At 34.5% G+C, this 16653-nt stretch overlaps 4 protein-coding genes across 4 annotated transcripts; 2 read left to right on the forward strand and 2 right to left on the reverse strand.

Moving 5' to 3' along the window:
- The first annotated feature begins 2568 nt into the window (after positions 1 to 2568).
- On the forward strand, positions 2569 to 5125 carry LOC110738266 (probable inactive purple acid phosphatase 29). Its single transcript, XM_021918643.1, has 4 exons — positions 2569 to 3135; positions 3338 to 3715; positions 3838 to 4707; positions 4807 to 5125. Exons 2-4 carry the CDS (start codon positions 3427 to 3429, stop codon positions 4851 to 4853), a joined length of 1206 nt encoding a protein of 401 aa, XP_021774335.1. The 5' UTR covers positions 2569 to 3135; positions 3338 to 3426; the 3' UTR covers positions 4854 to 5125.
- Positions 5126 to 5286: 161 nt separating this feature from the next.
- LOC110738253 (protein FAR1-RELATED SEQUENCE 5-like) lies at positions 5287 to 8607 on the forward strand. The gene is made up of 3 exons (XM_021918626.1): positions 5287 to 5796; positions 6321 to 7426; positions 7671 to 8607. Exons 2-3 carry the CDS (start codon positions 6999 to 7001, stop codon positions 8605 to 8607), a joined length of 1365 nt encoding a protein of 454 aa, XP_021774318.1. The 5' UTR covers positions 5287 to 5796; positions 6321 to 6998.
- Positions 8608 to 8881: 274 nt separating this feature from the next.
- On the reverse strand, positions 8882 to 13535 carry LOC110738254. The gene is made up of 17 exons (XM_021918628.1): positions 13520 to 13535; positions 12664 to 13358; positions 12310 to 12585; positions 12038 to 12214; positions 11575 to 11947; positions 11430 to 11492; positions 11240 to 11308; positions 11095 to 11160; positions 10873 to 11011; positions 10548 to 10592; positions 10392 to 10457; positions 10164 to 10298; positions 9917 to 10076; positions 9686 to 9814; positions 9467 to 9610; positions 9152 to 9352; positions 8882 to 9052 (listed from the first exon to the last, which is right to left on the reverse strand). Exons 1-17 carry the CDS (start codon positions 13533 to 13535, stop codon positions 8939 to 8941), a joined length of 2868 nt encoding a protein of 955 aa, XP_021774320.1. The 3' UTR covers positions 8882 to 8938.
- LOC110738268 (muscle M-line assembly protein unc-89-like) lies at positions 13463 to 15578 on the reverse strand. Its single transcript, XM_021918645.1, has 10 exons — positions 15444 to 15578; positions 15271 to 15333; positions 15030 to 15110; positions 14868 to 14944; positions 14737 to 14790; positions 14528 to 14620; positions 14315 to 14407; positions 13969 to 14187; positions 13683 to 13889; positions 13463 to 13608 (listed from the first exon to the last, which is right to left on the reverse strand). Exons 3-10 carry the CDS (start codon positions 15065 to 15067, stop codon positions 13535 to 13537), a joined length of 855 nt encoding a protein of 284 aa, XP_021774337.1. The 5' UTR covers positions 15068 to 15110; positions 15271 to 15333; positions 15444 to 15578; the 3' UTR covers positions 13463 to 13534.
- Positions 15579 to 16653: the final 1075 nt, after the last annotated feature.

Raw genomic sequence — 16653 nt, forward strand, 5'->3', positions numbered from 1 at the left:
TAAAAGAGATGGGAGTAGGGAGAGGGGAAGGGATTTGTTAAACATCGCCCGCAAATCTCCACATAAAGCCCACAAATTAGACATGGTTTGACAATTTTGCCCATTTCTAAAATCGTACCCAAAGTGAACAAATCTCGATCTAACAAATGTGGAGTCGTACTGGGTTGCCCAGGGAGGCCGGAGAGGCGAGGGTCGCCGGAGATACGTCGTCTTCGACGGAAAACGAGGTGGCGCCTAGTTTGGACGCCGGAACCATGGCAAGGACGTCCAGGCAAGGCGCCACAACCAGTGCACTGGCGTCCAGGCCAGACGCCACAACCAGTGCACTGGCGTCTAGCCCAGGCGCCTCAACCAGTGCACTGGCGTCTGGTTTGGACGCCGCCCTTACTTTTTAATTTATTTTTTTTTGCCTTTTTTTTTTTATTTTTTTAAATTATGTTTATTAAATTTATGTTTTGATTTAGGATGTGGAAATTTATGTTTTTATTTGATTTTATAAAAAATATATATACTAGACTTATAAAAAATAACACATAAAATTAATAATTATTATAAAAAAAAAATCAAACACATTAAAAAAAAAATAGAAAATTTTTCTGATTTTCCAAAAAAAAAAAAAAAAAAAAAAAAAAATTAAAAAAAAAAAAATTTAAGGCAGCTGGGGCGCCTGGCCAGGACGGCCCATGGCTGGTGGTGGCGCCAGGTCCGGCAGCCACGTCCACCGGCCTGGCGTCTGGGCAGGACGCCCAGCCACAGTGACTGGCGCCTGTCCCAAACGCCACTCACCGTGGCTGGGCGTCCTGCCCAGACGCCAGGCCGGTGGACGTGGCTGCCGGACCTGGCGCCACCACCACCTTGCCGCCACGAGCCACCACTACCTTGCCGCCACAAGCCAACCACCTTGCCGCCACGAGCCTCGACATCCCCGTACTTTGATTTTTAATGACGTGTTTTTTTTTTTAAGGTCAAGGGCAATATTGTAACTTCAATATAAGTTTGTGGGCTTTATGTGGAGATTTGCGGGCGATGTTTAGCATTCCACGAGGAAACATGATTTCATAAGGTTATAATCATCTATCTACATCATGCCTAACATTAACCCACTAAACCCAGCCACTACTATTATAATTTCACTAACACAAACTAATTAACTAAAAGTTAACTAGCCATTAAATTAACAATTTGAACTTTTGAAGTAAATATTTAAGCACAGAAAAGTTTTCATAAGTATGGTAGAGTTTTATGTTCTTTAATTTGTAGGCTATAGTTATTGGTCAAGAATATCAATATAACTCAAACAATTCATCTACTGTAAATCTGTAATAAATATCTTACATATACTAGCTGTTAATAATTCCGGATAAAGTATACCAAAAGAAATGAACAGAGTTATGTCACAAATTTGTCCCTTAAAAAAAAAAAAAAAAAAATTGGTTATTGGAAGACTTGTTAAAAATAATCTCAACTTCCACGTATTCGCTTTAAATAATTTCAACTTTACGGTGTATTTGCTTAAAACAGGCCCAAACCGATTACTAACTTGTTATAATTGGTTAGAGTGACATGTGTCATCATGTGATTGTTTGTAAATTAAAAGAAAAATAGAAACTAATAATCCCACCTTTGCCAATTCTGTTCAAAACAATCTCATCTTTTTTAATTCCCAAAATAATCCTACCTTTAACCCTCATTTTCTCAAAATGAGCCTTTTAACCCACAACTTGTTTAACAGGTTAACTTTTTTTTTTTTTTTTTTTTTTTCAATCTCTTATCTCCCACCTTAGCTATCCACCATAACCACCACCACATCACCAAATCACCCCACCACATCACCACCTAACCTAATCACCTTCTTTCTCTCCCCTAGCCCCGACCATCGCCATTTACCCACAAAACCCCCCTAACACCAACCACCTCATCCATCCCGAAATACCACCGCCCACGAATTCCAGCCACCACAAACTCCCACCACCCCCGAATCCCGACCACCCACGAATCCCACCACCCCCGAATCCCCACCACCTACGAATCCCGACCACCCACGAACCCCAGCCACCACAAACTCTCACCACCCACGAAACCCAAACCACCCCCGCCGATCTCACCCACGAAACCCACCAATCCTGAAATCCCAACCAACCCACAAAACCCACCAACCCCGGAATCCCGACTAACCCACGAAACCCAAACCACCCACGAACCCCGATCGCCCACGAACCCCGACCACCCACAAAACCCAAACCACCCCGAAATACCGCCGCCCACGAACCCCGATCTCACCCACGAAACCAGGAAAAGGGAGGGGTGGTGAAGTGGTGTGTGATGCGGTGGACGGTGGTGGGGAGTTTTTTTTTTAATTAGCAAAAATTAAAATTGTACCAATCAAAAGGTGACACATGGCAAGTCACCTTCTAAAATAAGTTACCAATTTCACAAACCGGTAAAAGGATCATTTTGTGAAGATGGGGGTCAAATGTGGGATTGTTTTGAAAAAAAAAAAAACACACACAATATATCTCAAATATGTGTGTGTAACATCTTTAAATTTTATTAAAAATTTCGTTTCAGGAATAAGTAAAGGTATCACGTATACGGTATACATACTATGTGGCATGTGGTGCACGAGGGCCAAGGATACTACGTATAAGCGAGCATCATGTGGCAAACAAGAATCATTACATTATACGTTGTATAAAAAATACCCTACAAAAGTACAAAGATCTACTCCGTATTATTATTTTAGTACCAAGTAAGTCCAAATATATGCAACAACAGACACAGGTTCGGTTTAATAAGAAACTACATACACAAAATTAGGGATGACTTCAAGTTTACTAAAAGAATTGGGTTTTCTGGGTTTAGTTATAGTGGGAGTGTTCTTGTTGATGCCCAAAAATACTGCGACCTCATTCGACACAAATATAAAAGTTGAAAACAAGGACAAGTTGTTAAGATTCAACAAAAATGGAGAATTCAAGATATTGCAAATCTCAGACATGCACTACGCCAATGGCAAGGACACTCCTTGTAGGGATGTCTTGCCATCTCAAATGGAATCCTGCTCTGATCTCAACACTACTCATTATCTCCGCCGTTTCATCGACGTTGAGAAGCCTGACCTTATTCTTTTCACTGGTATGTTATCTATATATACATGATTTATTCTTTCAAAAAAAAAAAATATATATATATATAGAAATTGATACTCCGTACATAGTATGGATTAATTTTTATTGGGAAATGAACTCAAAGATATTCAAGTTGAAAAGTGTGAAATTCGATCTGATCATAATGATATGTTGTACTGTATTAATTAATTAATTAATTATGAATGCAGGCGACAGATATAAAGTATAGTATACGCTTGGGTACTACAATTAGTCTTTAAGTGGGATTATTACTAAAAAAATAAAAGAAGTAAAAAAAATGGGTTTTTTGGGTTTACTCATAGTGGGAGTTTTTGCATTGATGCTCCAAAATGCAAGCTCATTCAACACAAATATAAAAGTTGAAAACAAGGACAAGTTGTTAAGGTTCAACAAAAATGGAGAATTCAAAATATTGCAAATCTCAGATATGCACTACGCTAATGGCAAGGACACTGCTTGTAGAGATGTCTTGCCATCTCAAATGGAAACCTGCTCTGATCTCAACACCACTCATTATCTCCGTCGTTTCATCCATACCGAGAATCCTGATCTCATCGTTTTCACTGGTACGTATCTATTCAATCTATTGGGCATACAATTGTAGTCTATGTCCAACTCGGGTACGTGTCAAGTGTACAGTTTTGTAACTTATTGTAGCAATAATCCGATAATTTGAATATATATGCAGGAGACAACGTCCATTCAGTAGATGCGTATAACTATAACAGATCAATGGATGAAGCATTTGCAGCAGCAATCGAGTCGAATATCCCATGGATTGCTGTACTAGGTAACCACGACGTGAATACACTTGTAACCGGAACTCCAAGAAAAGCAGTCATGGAATACATAGTTGGATTGAAAAACACTCTATCCCTTCTCAATCCATCCAATCTCGAACAAGACGAGTCGATTTGGGGATGGGGTAATTACAACTTGGAGGTCGCCGGTGTCCAAGATTCCCCTCTCCAAAACAAGTCTGTCCTTAACCTTTACCTCCTTGATTCCGGTGAATTCACTTACAGCCTCCCTCCCAATTTTTACATGGGATATGAGTGGATCCATCCATCTCAGCAATCTTGGTTCCTTCGCACCTCCAAACAACTCCAACAAGCTTACACGAGCCCACCCGAAGCACAACAAGGACCCGCTCCAGGGTTGGTGTTCTTCCACATTCCTATACCCGAATACAGCAACATTACCGAGTCCAATATGGTGGGTGAAAAACAGGAGGATGTGTATTGCCCCGGCGTCAATTCGGGGTTCTATGACACAATGCTTGCAGCAGGGGATATTAAGGCTGCTTTTGTAGGACATGGACATATCAACGACTATTGTGGTAAGCTTCGTGACATACAGCTATGTTACGGAGCTGGATTCGGGTACCATGGATATGGCTTAGCTGGTTGGGCCAGAAGGGCAAGGGTGATCAATGTTAAGTTGGATAAAACCGAAGATGGTGATTGGGGTCCTGTTAAGTCCATTGTTACCTGGAAGCGACTTCATGATGATCGTCTCACTCTTATTGATCCTGAAGTCCTTTGGGCTTCTACTACCGGTAACTACTTACCACTTTTTGCTTTTATTATATTCACGAAAATGCCCCCATAAGAAACAAATTTGTGCCGGTATTTACAATTGGGAATTTTCTATGCAGGTGGAGATCGAGCTCAATCTTTGTTTAAACCGATTATGAGCGAATAAGCTTATTTCATTTGCTGATGCTGATGGAGCTATGATGCAGTCCAGCAAGCAGACGCCAAATGCTTGACTAGTAGCTTAGTCTGAGCAAAAAATTAAAATAAAAATAAAATTTTACCTTACTTTGATTATTGTATCAAATAAAAAGAAAAGCAATGCATGTACTCTTGTATTGATGATTAAGGACTTAGATTTGAGGTTCCTTAATCATTAGATATAATAATAATCCATACTTTGGTAATAGGAATTCTTAAGCCTACATCTATACAAAACTATATACTATATGAGATGTAACCCCGGCCCGGCCCTTATTCTAAGTGATGATATGAATTTCAAATTACTTTGTTGCGTACCATATAATACAACGACTTATGTCATAATTCTACAAGCTAAGAATTACACTACTCCTGCCTGACTTCTGTCAAAATTGTACAAGAATTTACAATTGAAGCGATTGGGGCTGTGGGTTTTACAACGCAATTCAACAAATAATAAAAGTTGCTCTTGTTTGAAAATTTTACCCTACACCCTAGTGTAGGGTGTGTTCCCTACACCCCCCCTATGCTACGTCGTTTTGTAGTTGGTATTGAGTTCTCATGTGCAGCTTCTTTCCTTTTGCGATTCTTTCCTTTTTTTTTTTTTTCCTTTTTTTCTTTTTTTCTTTTCTTCCTCTTTTTTCCTTTTTTCTTTGTTTCTTATTATTCAATTTATGTATATATATGATTTTAAACCCTATTTTTTCTCTCTCTTCAATTGATCAACCTCCATTTTTTATCTACATTTTTCTCTCGCTAATTCATCTTCTTCATTTGATTGAACGAACTCGTTAATTGTTACCGATCATCAATGGCGAATTCTGCATCTGGAGATTGCGTTGATTTTGATCGTGATTGCAAGCGTGTGTTTCCTTCTGGAGTTCGTTTGGTTGATTCGTTTGTGCAACAATGTGAGTAATTGTGATCATAATTTTGCAATTTTTAATTATCTCTAATTTGTTCTGTTATAATGCTCTGTTAATTTGAACTTAATTGATGTATTATTATTCACTTTCGATTTTTGAATTTACTACTTTGATTACATTATGATGAACGTTTTTGGATTGTTATACTTTGTATGAACATTTTGTTGCTTCATTTGTTGTTTCATTTGTTGTTTTCTCTGTGTTTTAGAATTGTGTGTTTTTGTCGTATATTTTATAGATTATACTTTCAATTAATCGTTTATGTTTTCTTATTCATACTTACTAATGTGTTTATGTTCAGTCTTAAAGTCATTTTTGATCATTTATTTTTACATTTTTATATCGATATTATGTGTAGTGGTAAATAATGAAAATATTGTTCAAAATATTATGTGCTGAAATTCTTTTTGCAATTGATCATGTGCTGTTTTGATATTGAACATTTTACTTATTTGTTATTGTTCATTCATGAAACTCTTTATGATCATTTATGATTGTATATTGTGCAGTGGAAAAAAATGATGATATTATGTATTTAGAAGCAGAACAGTCTGAATTAAAGGATAAAGAATTTAAATCTGAAGATGAAGCTTTCGAAGCGTATAATGAATATGCTTTTGAAAGGTTTTGGAATTCGAATTGGGAAGAGTAAGAGAAGAAGAGATGATTCTTTTTTTATGAAAAGATTTGTTTGTTGTAATGAGGGATTCAAAGATAATAAGTGTAAGAATAAAAGGATTTATGAGAAGTTGGATCATCGAACTGGTTGTTTAGCTTTTGTGCAGTTTCATATTGATCATTTAGGGGTCTATACATGTACAAGACATGAAATGGTTCATAATCATGCTATGATTCCTCCTGAAAAAAGGCATTTGATAAGGTCTCAAAGAGATGTGAATAAAGAGCAGCTTCTTTTCATTTCAACAATGAAATTGAGTGGAGTCAAAGTTACTGATTCTTTGAGGGTTCTAAAGAAGGAGGTTGGGGATCTCCTAATCTTTGTTTTACTGCTTCTGATGCTTATAATGCATTGTCATCTGAAAAAGCTGCCCAAATTGAAGGATGTGATAGTAACCAATTGATTAAATATTTTGCCAAGAGACATGTGGATGAGGCAGATTTTTATTATGATTTTGAACAAGATGATAGTGGTGCTTTAGTTAGTTTTTTTTTGGCGTGATGGTAGGATGATGAGAGATTATCATTACTTTGGAGATTTGTTGGTTTTTGATACAACTTATAGAACTAATAAATATGGAATGATATGTGCTCCATTTGTTGGGATGAACCATCATGGTAACAATGTCATGTTTGGTATGGGTTTTATTCTTAATGAGCGCACCGAGTCTTTTGATTGGTTGTTTGATACATTTTTGCACTCAATGGGGAGGAAAAGTCTCATTACAATTATGACTGATCAAGCACAAGCGATTGCAGCGGGTATAAGAAACATTTTTCCTTCAACTGTTCATCATCGTTTATGTGTATGGCATCTTGAACAAAATTCTAAGAAACACATTGGAGCATTGAGAGCTTTGGAAGGCTTTACAGATTTGTTTGGATGTCTTTTGAAGTATTGTGAAACTCCTGCTGAATTTGAATATTTCTGGAAAAGGTAAATTATTGTTTTTTGTATTTATTTTTTATTTTTATTATGTGATATATTTGATTATTATGTGATATATATATGAACATTTAGTGTTTTACATATGATCATACAATTTACTTTGTTATGTATGTTATCATAATATTATTAGTGTCCATATTGTTTATGATCATTATTCTTTATACAAATGTACATATTTTAATTTATATTTTGTTCATTTTTAAATTAATATATGATCATTTCTGTTATACAGGATGTGTGATAAATACAAATGTGAAAATGATGATTGGTTATGTGATTTGTATAAAATAAAGGAAATGTGGTGTCCTGCTTATTCTAAGAAGTATTGGTATGGTGGTATATTGTCTTCTCAACGTAGTGAAACTATTAATAAGTCAGTTTCACAACGTCTTAATAAGACTCAAGGTTTATGTGATTTTTATCATGTTTTTCTTGATGTCATTTCTGAGTGGAGAAGTAAGGAAGGTGCAAGAGATTACAATACTCTGAGGGGTAATAGGCACCTAGCTTTTGCTAATATTGGTATATTAGTTCATGCAAGATCATTGTACACTATTCAAGCTTATGTGCTTTTTGAAGAGGAGTTCATTAGGGGGACAGCTTATGATCATGTTGATAATGGTTTGCGTTTTCCAGAATATTCATATCTTCTTTGGAGGCCTGGGAAGGATATAATTAAGCATGAAGTTGTTTTTAATAAGGAAACACATGCAATTTGTTGCACATGCATGTACTTTAGTGAGACTGGTTTACTTTGTTCTCATTCTCTTCGAGTATATCATTTGCATTGTGTGCGTAATATTCCACAAGAGTATATAATGAAACGATGGACAAAGGCTGCCATGTGTAGTCATGGTATTGAAGAACCTACTTTGAGGACAAATGTTGTGGCTACTAGTGTTTGGAGGTCACAAACAATCAGAAAGTTTGTTAAGTTGATAACAAGTTGTCAGAATTCTTTGAATGCAAGGGCAGAGGTTGAGTGTTATTTCAATCTGTTAAAAGAAAAGGTTGAGAGTGTATCAGGTGTAATTGACTTTAGTGAAATTGTTAAAGAGGTTGAAATTGTTGATCTTGAGATCAAGAATCTTCCAAAAGCTAGGCCTAAAGGTGAGAGGAATGTAAGGCCTAAGAGTACCTTGGAGAAGCAGTGTAACAAGGCAAAGTGAAATTGTTAAAGAGGTTGAAATTATTTAGTCATTAGAATTTTATATGTTTTAAAATTCTACATTTATCAATGATTATTTAGTCATTTGTATATGAACAAAAGTAAGAACCAACATCCAATTTATAAAACTTATAAAAAACTTTTTTTAAGATTAAAATGAAATATCAATTACAATAATATTAAAATAAAATATAAAAAACTTTCATTCAAAGATTAAAATGAAATATCAATTACAATAATATTAAAATAAAATCCATAAGTCTATTTCTTAAAAAAAAAATAGTCATATATAAGAAATGAACATATACATAGTTGTAAATGAACATTTGAAACTACAAAGTTGCAAATTTTCTAGCTTTCCTTCTATTTGCTCTTGATTCAGTGTTTTCTTCAAATAACATCAGTTCTGCTGTGTATTGGAGCCTTAGATTTCTAATTTGTTCCACCTGTTGAACAAAATGAATTGTCAAATTTTAATTAAACAATCTTTACTGTTTCATAAATGAATATTATATCTTAAATAATTGATCATTTATAACTCTTACATTGTTTGGTTTTAAATCACAAATCCAGCTCTCATTAGGATCAGCAGTGAAGGTTTCCATATGCTTCATAATGTAAACTCCACAGTTTGTATAGTCATTGTTGCTACGCCATTTCATCTTTTCCAAAACAACTGTGTAGTCTTCAATTCTTTTTGCATCTTGATATCCAAGGTGTTTCATGTACTCTGCCAATCCTTTTAACTGATAGAAAAAAGAGTAAAAATTGTTTAGAAGTTTGTATTGTGATGAAGACATGAACAATTAATAAAATATAATTGATCATGTAGCCAACTATAAATGAACATATTATCTCACCATCATTTTTGGTTGTTCTTCATATTTTGCTTGGACTGATACCTTTTTTGGTAGTTTTCTATTGTCAATTATATGAATTTTGTCTTCTATATGATTGACGCACAACAGAAAAAAATGTTGAGAAGTTGATACTGGGAAGAAGACCTGAACAAATTATATAATGTTATTGGACAATATATTGAATGTAATTGAACATTTGTATTAAACAAGAATTAATACCTGTTTATATCCAACAATGCTGTCAATTTTATTCAACTTCAGTTCATTGTCAATTCTTTCTATGAAGGCATTAATTCTTGTCTTCATTGATGATCCTTCTCGACAAACTCTATTTGTGCACATAATGTGCTGTTGAAATAGAAACAAACATATAGAAGTTAAATGAATTTTTAGCAATTATTTATCATAGGAAAATAGAATCAATAATATAAAAAAAGAAGAAAGACTAACATGAAGCACTGTTGAGAAATAAATCTTGTTTCTCGGCTTTTTATGATTAAGAAACCTTGCCCATCCATCTATGACACAATTTGTCACTTCAACATCATCTCCAAGAGTTTTCATTTCATTTCTATTGATGAGATTCAAGCCATCATAGTATAAGAGTGCACTGCATTATGAACATTTAATAATATGAATGTGAACATATTTTTATAAAAGATATTAAACCTTAAGTTTAATTAGCGTAAGTAATTACCTTTCATCTTTTCCACCAAGAGCAAAGTCTACTGCAATTTGGTTCATGGCTTTCTCATCTTTAAACAGATCCTTGTACTTCACCAAGTAAGGAGATCGGAAAGCAGGAGGAATTGTTTGCTTTTCGCGTTTTGGTCTTGTTGTTCAATATAAAATATTGTTAAATTAAGAAAATTATGAGGAACATAAATGAACATTTGAGTGTATATAAATAAATTTGAAATTATACCTTTCAACCTTTTCCTTTTCAGTTTTTTTCTTCTTTTCTGCAATTGACTTTTTCTTATCATCATTCCTGGTCATATTACATAACACAAATGTACATTTAGGTATATGAAAATGTTCATTATTATTTTTGAACATTTACTTAATATAAATAATGTACCTTTTTGTGACTTTTGAGGATGAAGCAACAATCTTCTTGTTTTCACTGAAAAGTCAAACAATGTCAGTACATATTAATAAAATATAAGCTTCTTATGTAACACCCTGAATCATTTTCAATTCATAAAATGAAAGATATCGATTTAACATAAACCACACATTCATATTACATATTCAACAAAATAATGTACACACATACAATAGTTTGAGAAACTCCAGTTTCAAGTTACAACACGATAGTAACATAAGTTAAATTGTTCCCTCTAGATATTTTATCCTTACTAATTACATAACCCTAATAGTAAGACATGTCTTCAGGATTTTACCCCTCCACTTTTTCATCATTTTTTGTTTTTTCAAAAACATCTTCCTTGTTTTGTTTTCCACCTCCAACTGTGTTTTTTGGATCATCACTTTTTTCACCACCATCTGACCTAGGGTCAGCATCAACCACTGAACCAGATCCTGCATCTAAGAAAAAATTTAATTAGATATAATATAATTTCTTTGTAAATGAACATTTGAGTATTTATAATTGAACATTATACCTGTTCTAGGCAATCCTTCATTATCTGACCTAGTGTCAGCATCAAATTTTGAACCAGTTGTTGCGTCTAACAAAAAAATACAATTAATAATGAATATTTCTTGTTTGTAAATGAACATTTTACACTTTTTAATTGAACATTATACCAGTTCTAGAAAATTCTTCAATTCTTTGTTCTGAAGCTGCTGAAGTTTTACCCACATCCTTTTCTCCAGCTGTATTATAAATCATCATTTTGGAGATACACTAAGTTAATAGTATTTACACATAATAATTAGAAATGAACATTTCTACTTAAGTTTATGTACATTATTATTAAATATATGAACATATTACCATTTGTTGAAATTATTGGTTGTTCAATTATATCACCAAGTGTTGAAGAGGTGGGCCCTGTTTCTGTTTAGGACAATTTAGACCACAAATTTAGAATTTTTCATATAAAAATTAGGATATATAGTCTCTTTTAGTTAGAATTTACCAATGGCTGGAGAAGGTGGAGTCAACCCCAAGCTGAAAGCTTTTCTGATGTCATATTCTTGTTCTTTTTCCTTTCCCTTTTTGGTTAATTTCTTCCCAGTCATTTGCTTCTCAGTTGTTTGCTTTTCAGACCCTTGCATCAGATTCTTCTCAGCTTGTGCAAGTGCATTTAGGAAATCCTCACTGCCAAAGAATTCTTCATCTTGGCTTAGAATTGATGGTTCCCTAGCTGCCACCTTTCCTAAAACTTCATCAACTTTTTTCACCAAGTCATTTCCAGGGAAGATATCCTTTGCCTTCACCAATTTTGAAGAAAGCTTTGACAGGTTTGAACAAGTTGTTTTTACCAGGGAAACAAAATCATCCATAAAAACCTATATGAATGAATATTAAAAATTATGCAGTTGAACATTTCAGATTATACAAATGAACATTTATGTTAACAAAAGTGATCATTTTATAACCTTAGGACTTTCTTCAACTTCTGCAGCAATCCTTGGTAGAATTTTCCCTCTCCCAAATCCCAATTCTAATTCAATCTTCAACCTCTCAAGAACCATGTCTCTATTCCATGCAGATATGATAGGAATTGTTCTTGGAGGCCTTTTGTCTAACCTCTGAACTCTATCAAAATAGAACAACTACAAGAAAAAAGAAAACATGGAACAGAACATAAACAATAAAAAAAAGTGCATTTATTTAAATTTAAATGAACATTTTGTATCTAAGAATATACCATCAGAAATTGAAGAGGGCCTTTGTAGAACCCCTTGCCTTGCTGCTTTCTCCAATCAACATGACATTTGATAAGTGAGTCATATACAAACTGACACCAGTTCAAATTTTTTATGTTTTCTTTGTCCATCATAGAATAAAGAAATTTGAAATGGCATTGATTGTTTGATACACATTTCATCAAGCAGTTCACAGCCACTGCTAAAAAGTTAGTAATGAAATGTTCAATTGGTGGTCTGTTGTTGGTGAATTTATCATTTATGTATCCATTCACAATCTGCAAACAAAATGAACAAAACATTTATACTTTTGATCATTTAATGTATTTAAAATGAACATTTAAAACTGATCATACCTGACTCACTGATGGAGTTTTTCCTGACCATGATTTTCTCCATTTCTTCAGAAATTCTGCATACTCCTCACTAATTTTATCAGACTTTGGCTCAACAATTGGAATTTCTCCTGTAGGCAAGCCATAAACTACCCTAACATCCTCTACCTCAATTTCTATTTTTTCATTCTTTGGTAGTTCAAAACACTGGCTATTTTCTTCAAAACTTCCCAATAACCAGTTACAAAACTTTTGATCAAGTTGAGGTAAACTAATGTCAAGAAGTGATCCTAACCCTATATCAACAACTTGTTGTTTTTGGGTAGGTGTCATCTTTTTTATCCATGCAATGAACTTCACATGTCCTCCTCTCTTTGAAGATTTCTCTTCCTCAAATTCATCTTCCTGAATTTCCTCAACTTCATCAGTTTCTATTGCTTGAACCATTTCAGTTTTCATTTTCTTTTTTCCCCTACCTTCAATCTTTCCTTCATCATACAGTACCATCTTTTGCTCCTCATTTTCAACCTTTGCCTTCACTGAATTCCCTTTCTTTGCCTGTTTCTTCCTTGGCTTTACTTCTTCCTCTTCCTCCACCTCATAATCATCCTCACTGACAGGCTCTGCTTCTGCTCTATAAACTGACTCTTCACTATCATCATCACTGTCAGTAGAACTTTCACCAGTAGGATCTTGAGAGGGTTCATCTGATGGTACTTCTTGTATTTTTTTTCTCTTTCCAGCATTCTCTTGGCAGGACTGACATCTGAATATTAAATATATAATTTTGTTTAAGTATTGAAAATGTACAGTAAGCAAATGATAAAATGAACAAAATTGTTTTCTCAAATGATCATTCTATATATAGAAATTGAACATTTATAATATATCATTATATACCTGCTTTTCTTTTGCCAGCAACCTTAGAAGTTTTCTTCACTTCTTCTAGAGTTTTCTTTTTCCCACCTATATATTGAAATTGAACATTAATGATATACCATCATAAATGATCATTCTATACATTAAGATTGAACATTTACCCTTTTTGCCTTGGTCTGGAGGATATTCAGTAGGAGCACCTGCCATTTTGTTTATTGGAGTAGGTGCTGGAGGTGGTGCATCAGCTTCCTTTTGAATAGGAAAAGTCCTTGTAGACATTCTTCTCTTCTGTCCTATTTTTGCGGTTTCTTTAGCAGGTTCAACATCCTTCTTCAGGCTTCCCTTTTCAGATTCATCTAACAGAACATCTATTGTTTTTAAAAAAAATTATGTTAGTATATTTGAAAGTGTAATATTTATTGTGAAACAGAAAAGTATTATGATTACCTTGGCTCCTTGTAATTCTACCACTTGGCACAACAACAAGGCTTTTGTTTTTGTTTTTCCTTGCAACCATTTTGTATCTTGTTTTCATTTTGGTTGACTGATCACTTTTTTGTGATGATGGAGCTGTCTCCTCACTAAGTTTTGTGGAAACTTTATCATCATCTTGATCTAGAAGATAAGTTTCATCCTCAATTTGAACAAAATCAGGTGCAATTTGTGCTGCATATGAAATGATCAAATATAAAAGATTAAATAAACATTTATTTAAATTGGATGACAAATGTTTACTATATACAATATAAATGAACATTTCAGATAATGAATATGTACATTTTCCACTATTTACCTTTTGGATCTGTTGTCTTTGTAGACTCATCTTCCACTGTTTTCTCTTTAGGGATTTTCTCCTTTTCAGGCTCTTTTTTTCCCTCTTGTCCTTCTGTGAAAATTTAATTAGTTAATATTTATATATTTTTTTTAATCTTATTGAACATTCAATATTATGTAGATCCAATATGAACATTTTATGTAATAAAAATGTACATTTATAAATTATTACCTTCTACATTTGTTGTCTTTGGAAAGACATCTTCCACAGTTTTGTCTTTAGGGCTTTTCTCTTTTTCAGTCCCTTTTTTTCCTTCTTGTCCTTCTATTAAAATTTATTTAGTTAAAATTTAATTTTTTTAATCTTATTGAATATTTAATATTATGCTTTTCCAATATGAACATTTTTTGTAATAAAAATGTACATTTTAAAATTTTTACCTTTTTCCACAGTTTTCTCTTCTATTGGCCCTTTTTCTTTCTTTTTTGCTTCACCTTCAAAAGTAATAGTATTGTTAAAATTGATATTTATGACTATTAAACAAAAATATTCAATAAATATGATCATTTACCTTTCCTGATTTCCTTGCTTGCCTTTTCCATTCTTTTGAGATTTCTCATAATTCTGATTGTCGATTCTTTGTACTTCCTGTAAATGTATGATATTGTTATATAACTTTGAAATATATTCATTAATTGATTAAATTAATTCAATTATTTAAATTTAAACATACTTTGGGTTTCTCTCTATGTCTAAATGTATTTCTTGCATCTTGTCCTTTAATGTTGTTATTCTTGCATCATCTTTGGGTTTTCTGATATTTCATTAAAAATATGTTTGAATTTACAATTTTGATTAGTAAATAAAAAAATGAACATATAACTTATATTACTATTGGCCATGAGCAAACTTTTTTGTACTGATTTTCAAATGAACATATAGTCTATCTAAATTGAACATTTAAGTTTTCTTACTTTTGGCCAAGACTATTCTTTACTGGATTGCTTTGCACTTTTGGTTGAACTTCTTCTTGCTTGCTGAAATCAATATTAAGAAATACTTTAAATAAAAAATGCACATAAATTGTACACAAAATATACTGTTATAAAAATGAACATTTGTTTATATAAATTGATCATTAGTATACCTTTCATCCCTACTCTCTTTGTCAGTTGTGTTATGTGTAGCAGACACACTCTTAGTTGTTGCATTAGTGGTGTTTCGGGGTTTTCTGATGTCCTGCGGGAGAGTTACAATTCCGAGACTGGAACCGGACGCCTGTACCTGCAAAATAACGGAGACTCCTGAGAGCTCCGCCTCCAACGGTCAAGTTAGTACCTGATTAAGGAGTAATTAATACGGAAATTAAAGTAATAAGATCTCTCTAGGTGAGAGTGTTTAATGTTGGTAATCTGCGTCGTTAGCGAGATTAGCCGGTTATTAGTGTTCCGTAATGTTTCTGTTCTTCTCTTGATTTCTTGATCTCTGGATTGCCTGATGTTTTCTTGACTGCTTAATTAATGAGGATTAATTAAGTATTTATAGCCTTGAGAAGCGTGCCACTCTCTAGGTTTAGGGTAAACCTAGGGCTGACCGGGCCTCTAGACAGGATTGGGCCTTGATGGCCGGTTTTCCCATTTGGCATGGGTGGACACGTGGCGTGCCTCGATTGGTCCGTAGAGGACGTATCTGTGATTGACACGTGGCAGGCTCCTATTGGCCTTCGTGAAGGACACGTGGCGGAACCTGGTTGGTCCACTTGTCAGACGGTGATTGGTGGATAAAAATCCCCTAATCATTTGCCCCTCACAGGTGGCACGTGACTGGTCACGTGTTGCCTGTGACAGGTGTCGCACGGTGACAGGCGACGGCCTGCTACAGGTGTCACCTTGCAAACGGCCGAGAGATTTTCCCGCCCAAATTTTGAATTTGGAAGCGACCTTTCGCCTTCTCACCTTGCCTATATAAGGAAGTGCTGACTTCGGTCATTTTCACATTTGAGAACTTTGCGAGAACATTCGGACCCCTGAACTTGCTCTGACATTTCGGACCTTTTCTGCCTACCGCCTGTTCTGACAAGCCGACTGCACCGGACTTCCAGAACTTCATCAACCGTCACTCGTTCAGGTAACTCAGTTCTCTTACTCTTAATTTTCTTTTTATTTTTTGAAATGGCACCACGGAAGCACACGACACGACCTAAGTTAGTGATGAGCCGGTCACCGGGGACGGCTGAATCTAGGACTAGGAGTGCCGCCTGCCCTTTTCTGGACCCATCTTTGCCCTTTATACAAAGTCCGACTGTATCTGTGTCTATGCAGAACGTGATGGCCAGAACAAAACAGACTGCTATGATA

This window comes from Chenopodium quinoa, unplaced genomic scaffold (genome assembly GCF_001683475.1).
Source record: "Chenopodium quinoa cultivar QQ74 unplaced genomic scaffold, ASM168347v1, whole genome shotgun sequence".
NCBI lineage: Eukaryota > Viridiplantae > Streptophyta > Magnoliopsida > Caryophyllales > Amaranthaceae > Chenopodium > Chenopodium quinoa.

What these genes read in the sequence shown, in the direction of transcription:
- LOC110738266 (XM_021918643.1), top strand. Translation starts at nt 3,427, where the DNA reads ATGGGTTTTTTGGGTTTACTCATAGTGGGAGTTTTTGCATTGATGCTC. An exon ending in TGATCTCATCGTTTTCACTG is followed by an intron (nt 3,716 to 3,837) that starts GTACGTATCTAT and finishes ATATATATGCAG; the next exon opens with GAGACAACGTCCATTCAGTA. An exon ending in CCTTTGGGCTTCTACTACCG is followed by an intron (nt 4,708 to 4,806) that starts GTAACTACTTAC and finishes TTTTCTATGCAG; the next exon opens with GTGGAGATCGAGCTCAATCT.
- LOC110738253 (XM_021918626.1), top strand. Translation starts at nt 6,999, where the DNA reads ATGATGAGAGATTATCATTACTTTGGAGATTTGTTGGTTTTTGATACA. An exon ending in TTTGAATATTTCTGGAAAAG is followed by an intron (nt 7,427 to 7,670) that starts GTAAATTATTGT and finishes TCTGTTATACAG; the next exon opens with GATGTGTGATAAATACAAAT.
- LOC110738254 (XM_021918628.1), bottom strand. An exon ending in ACCAATAATTTCAACAAATG is followed by an intron (nt 11,309 to 11,429) that starts GTAATATGTTCA and finishes TTTATAATACAG; the next exon opens with CTGGAGAAAAGGATGTGGGT. An exon ending in TGAAGAATTTTCTAGAACTG is followed by an intron (nt 11,161 to 11,239) that starts GTATAATGTTCA and finishes TTTTTTTGTTAG; the next exon opens with ACGCAACAACTGGTTCAAAA.
- LOC110738268 (XM_021918645.1), bottom strand. Translation starts at nt 15,067, where the DNA reads ATGCAAGAAATACATTTAGACATAGAGAGAAACCCAAA. An exon ending in TAGAATTACAAGGAGCCAAG is followed by an intron (nt 13,890 to 13,968) that starts GTAATCATAATA and finishes TAAAAACAATAG; the next exon opens with ATGTTCTGTTAGATGAATCT. An exon ending in TCCAGACCAAGGCAAAAAGG is followed by an intron (nt 13,609 to 13,682) that starts GTAAATGTTCAA and finishes TTCAATATATAG; the next exon opens with GTGGGAAAAAGAAAACTCTA.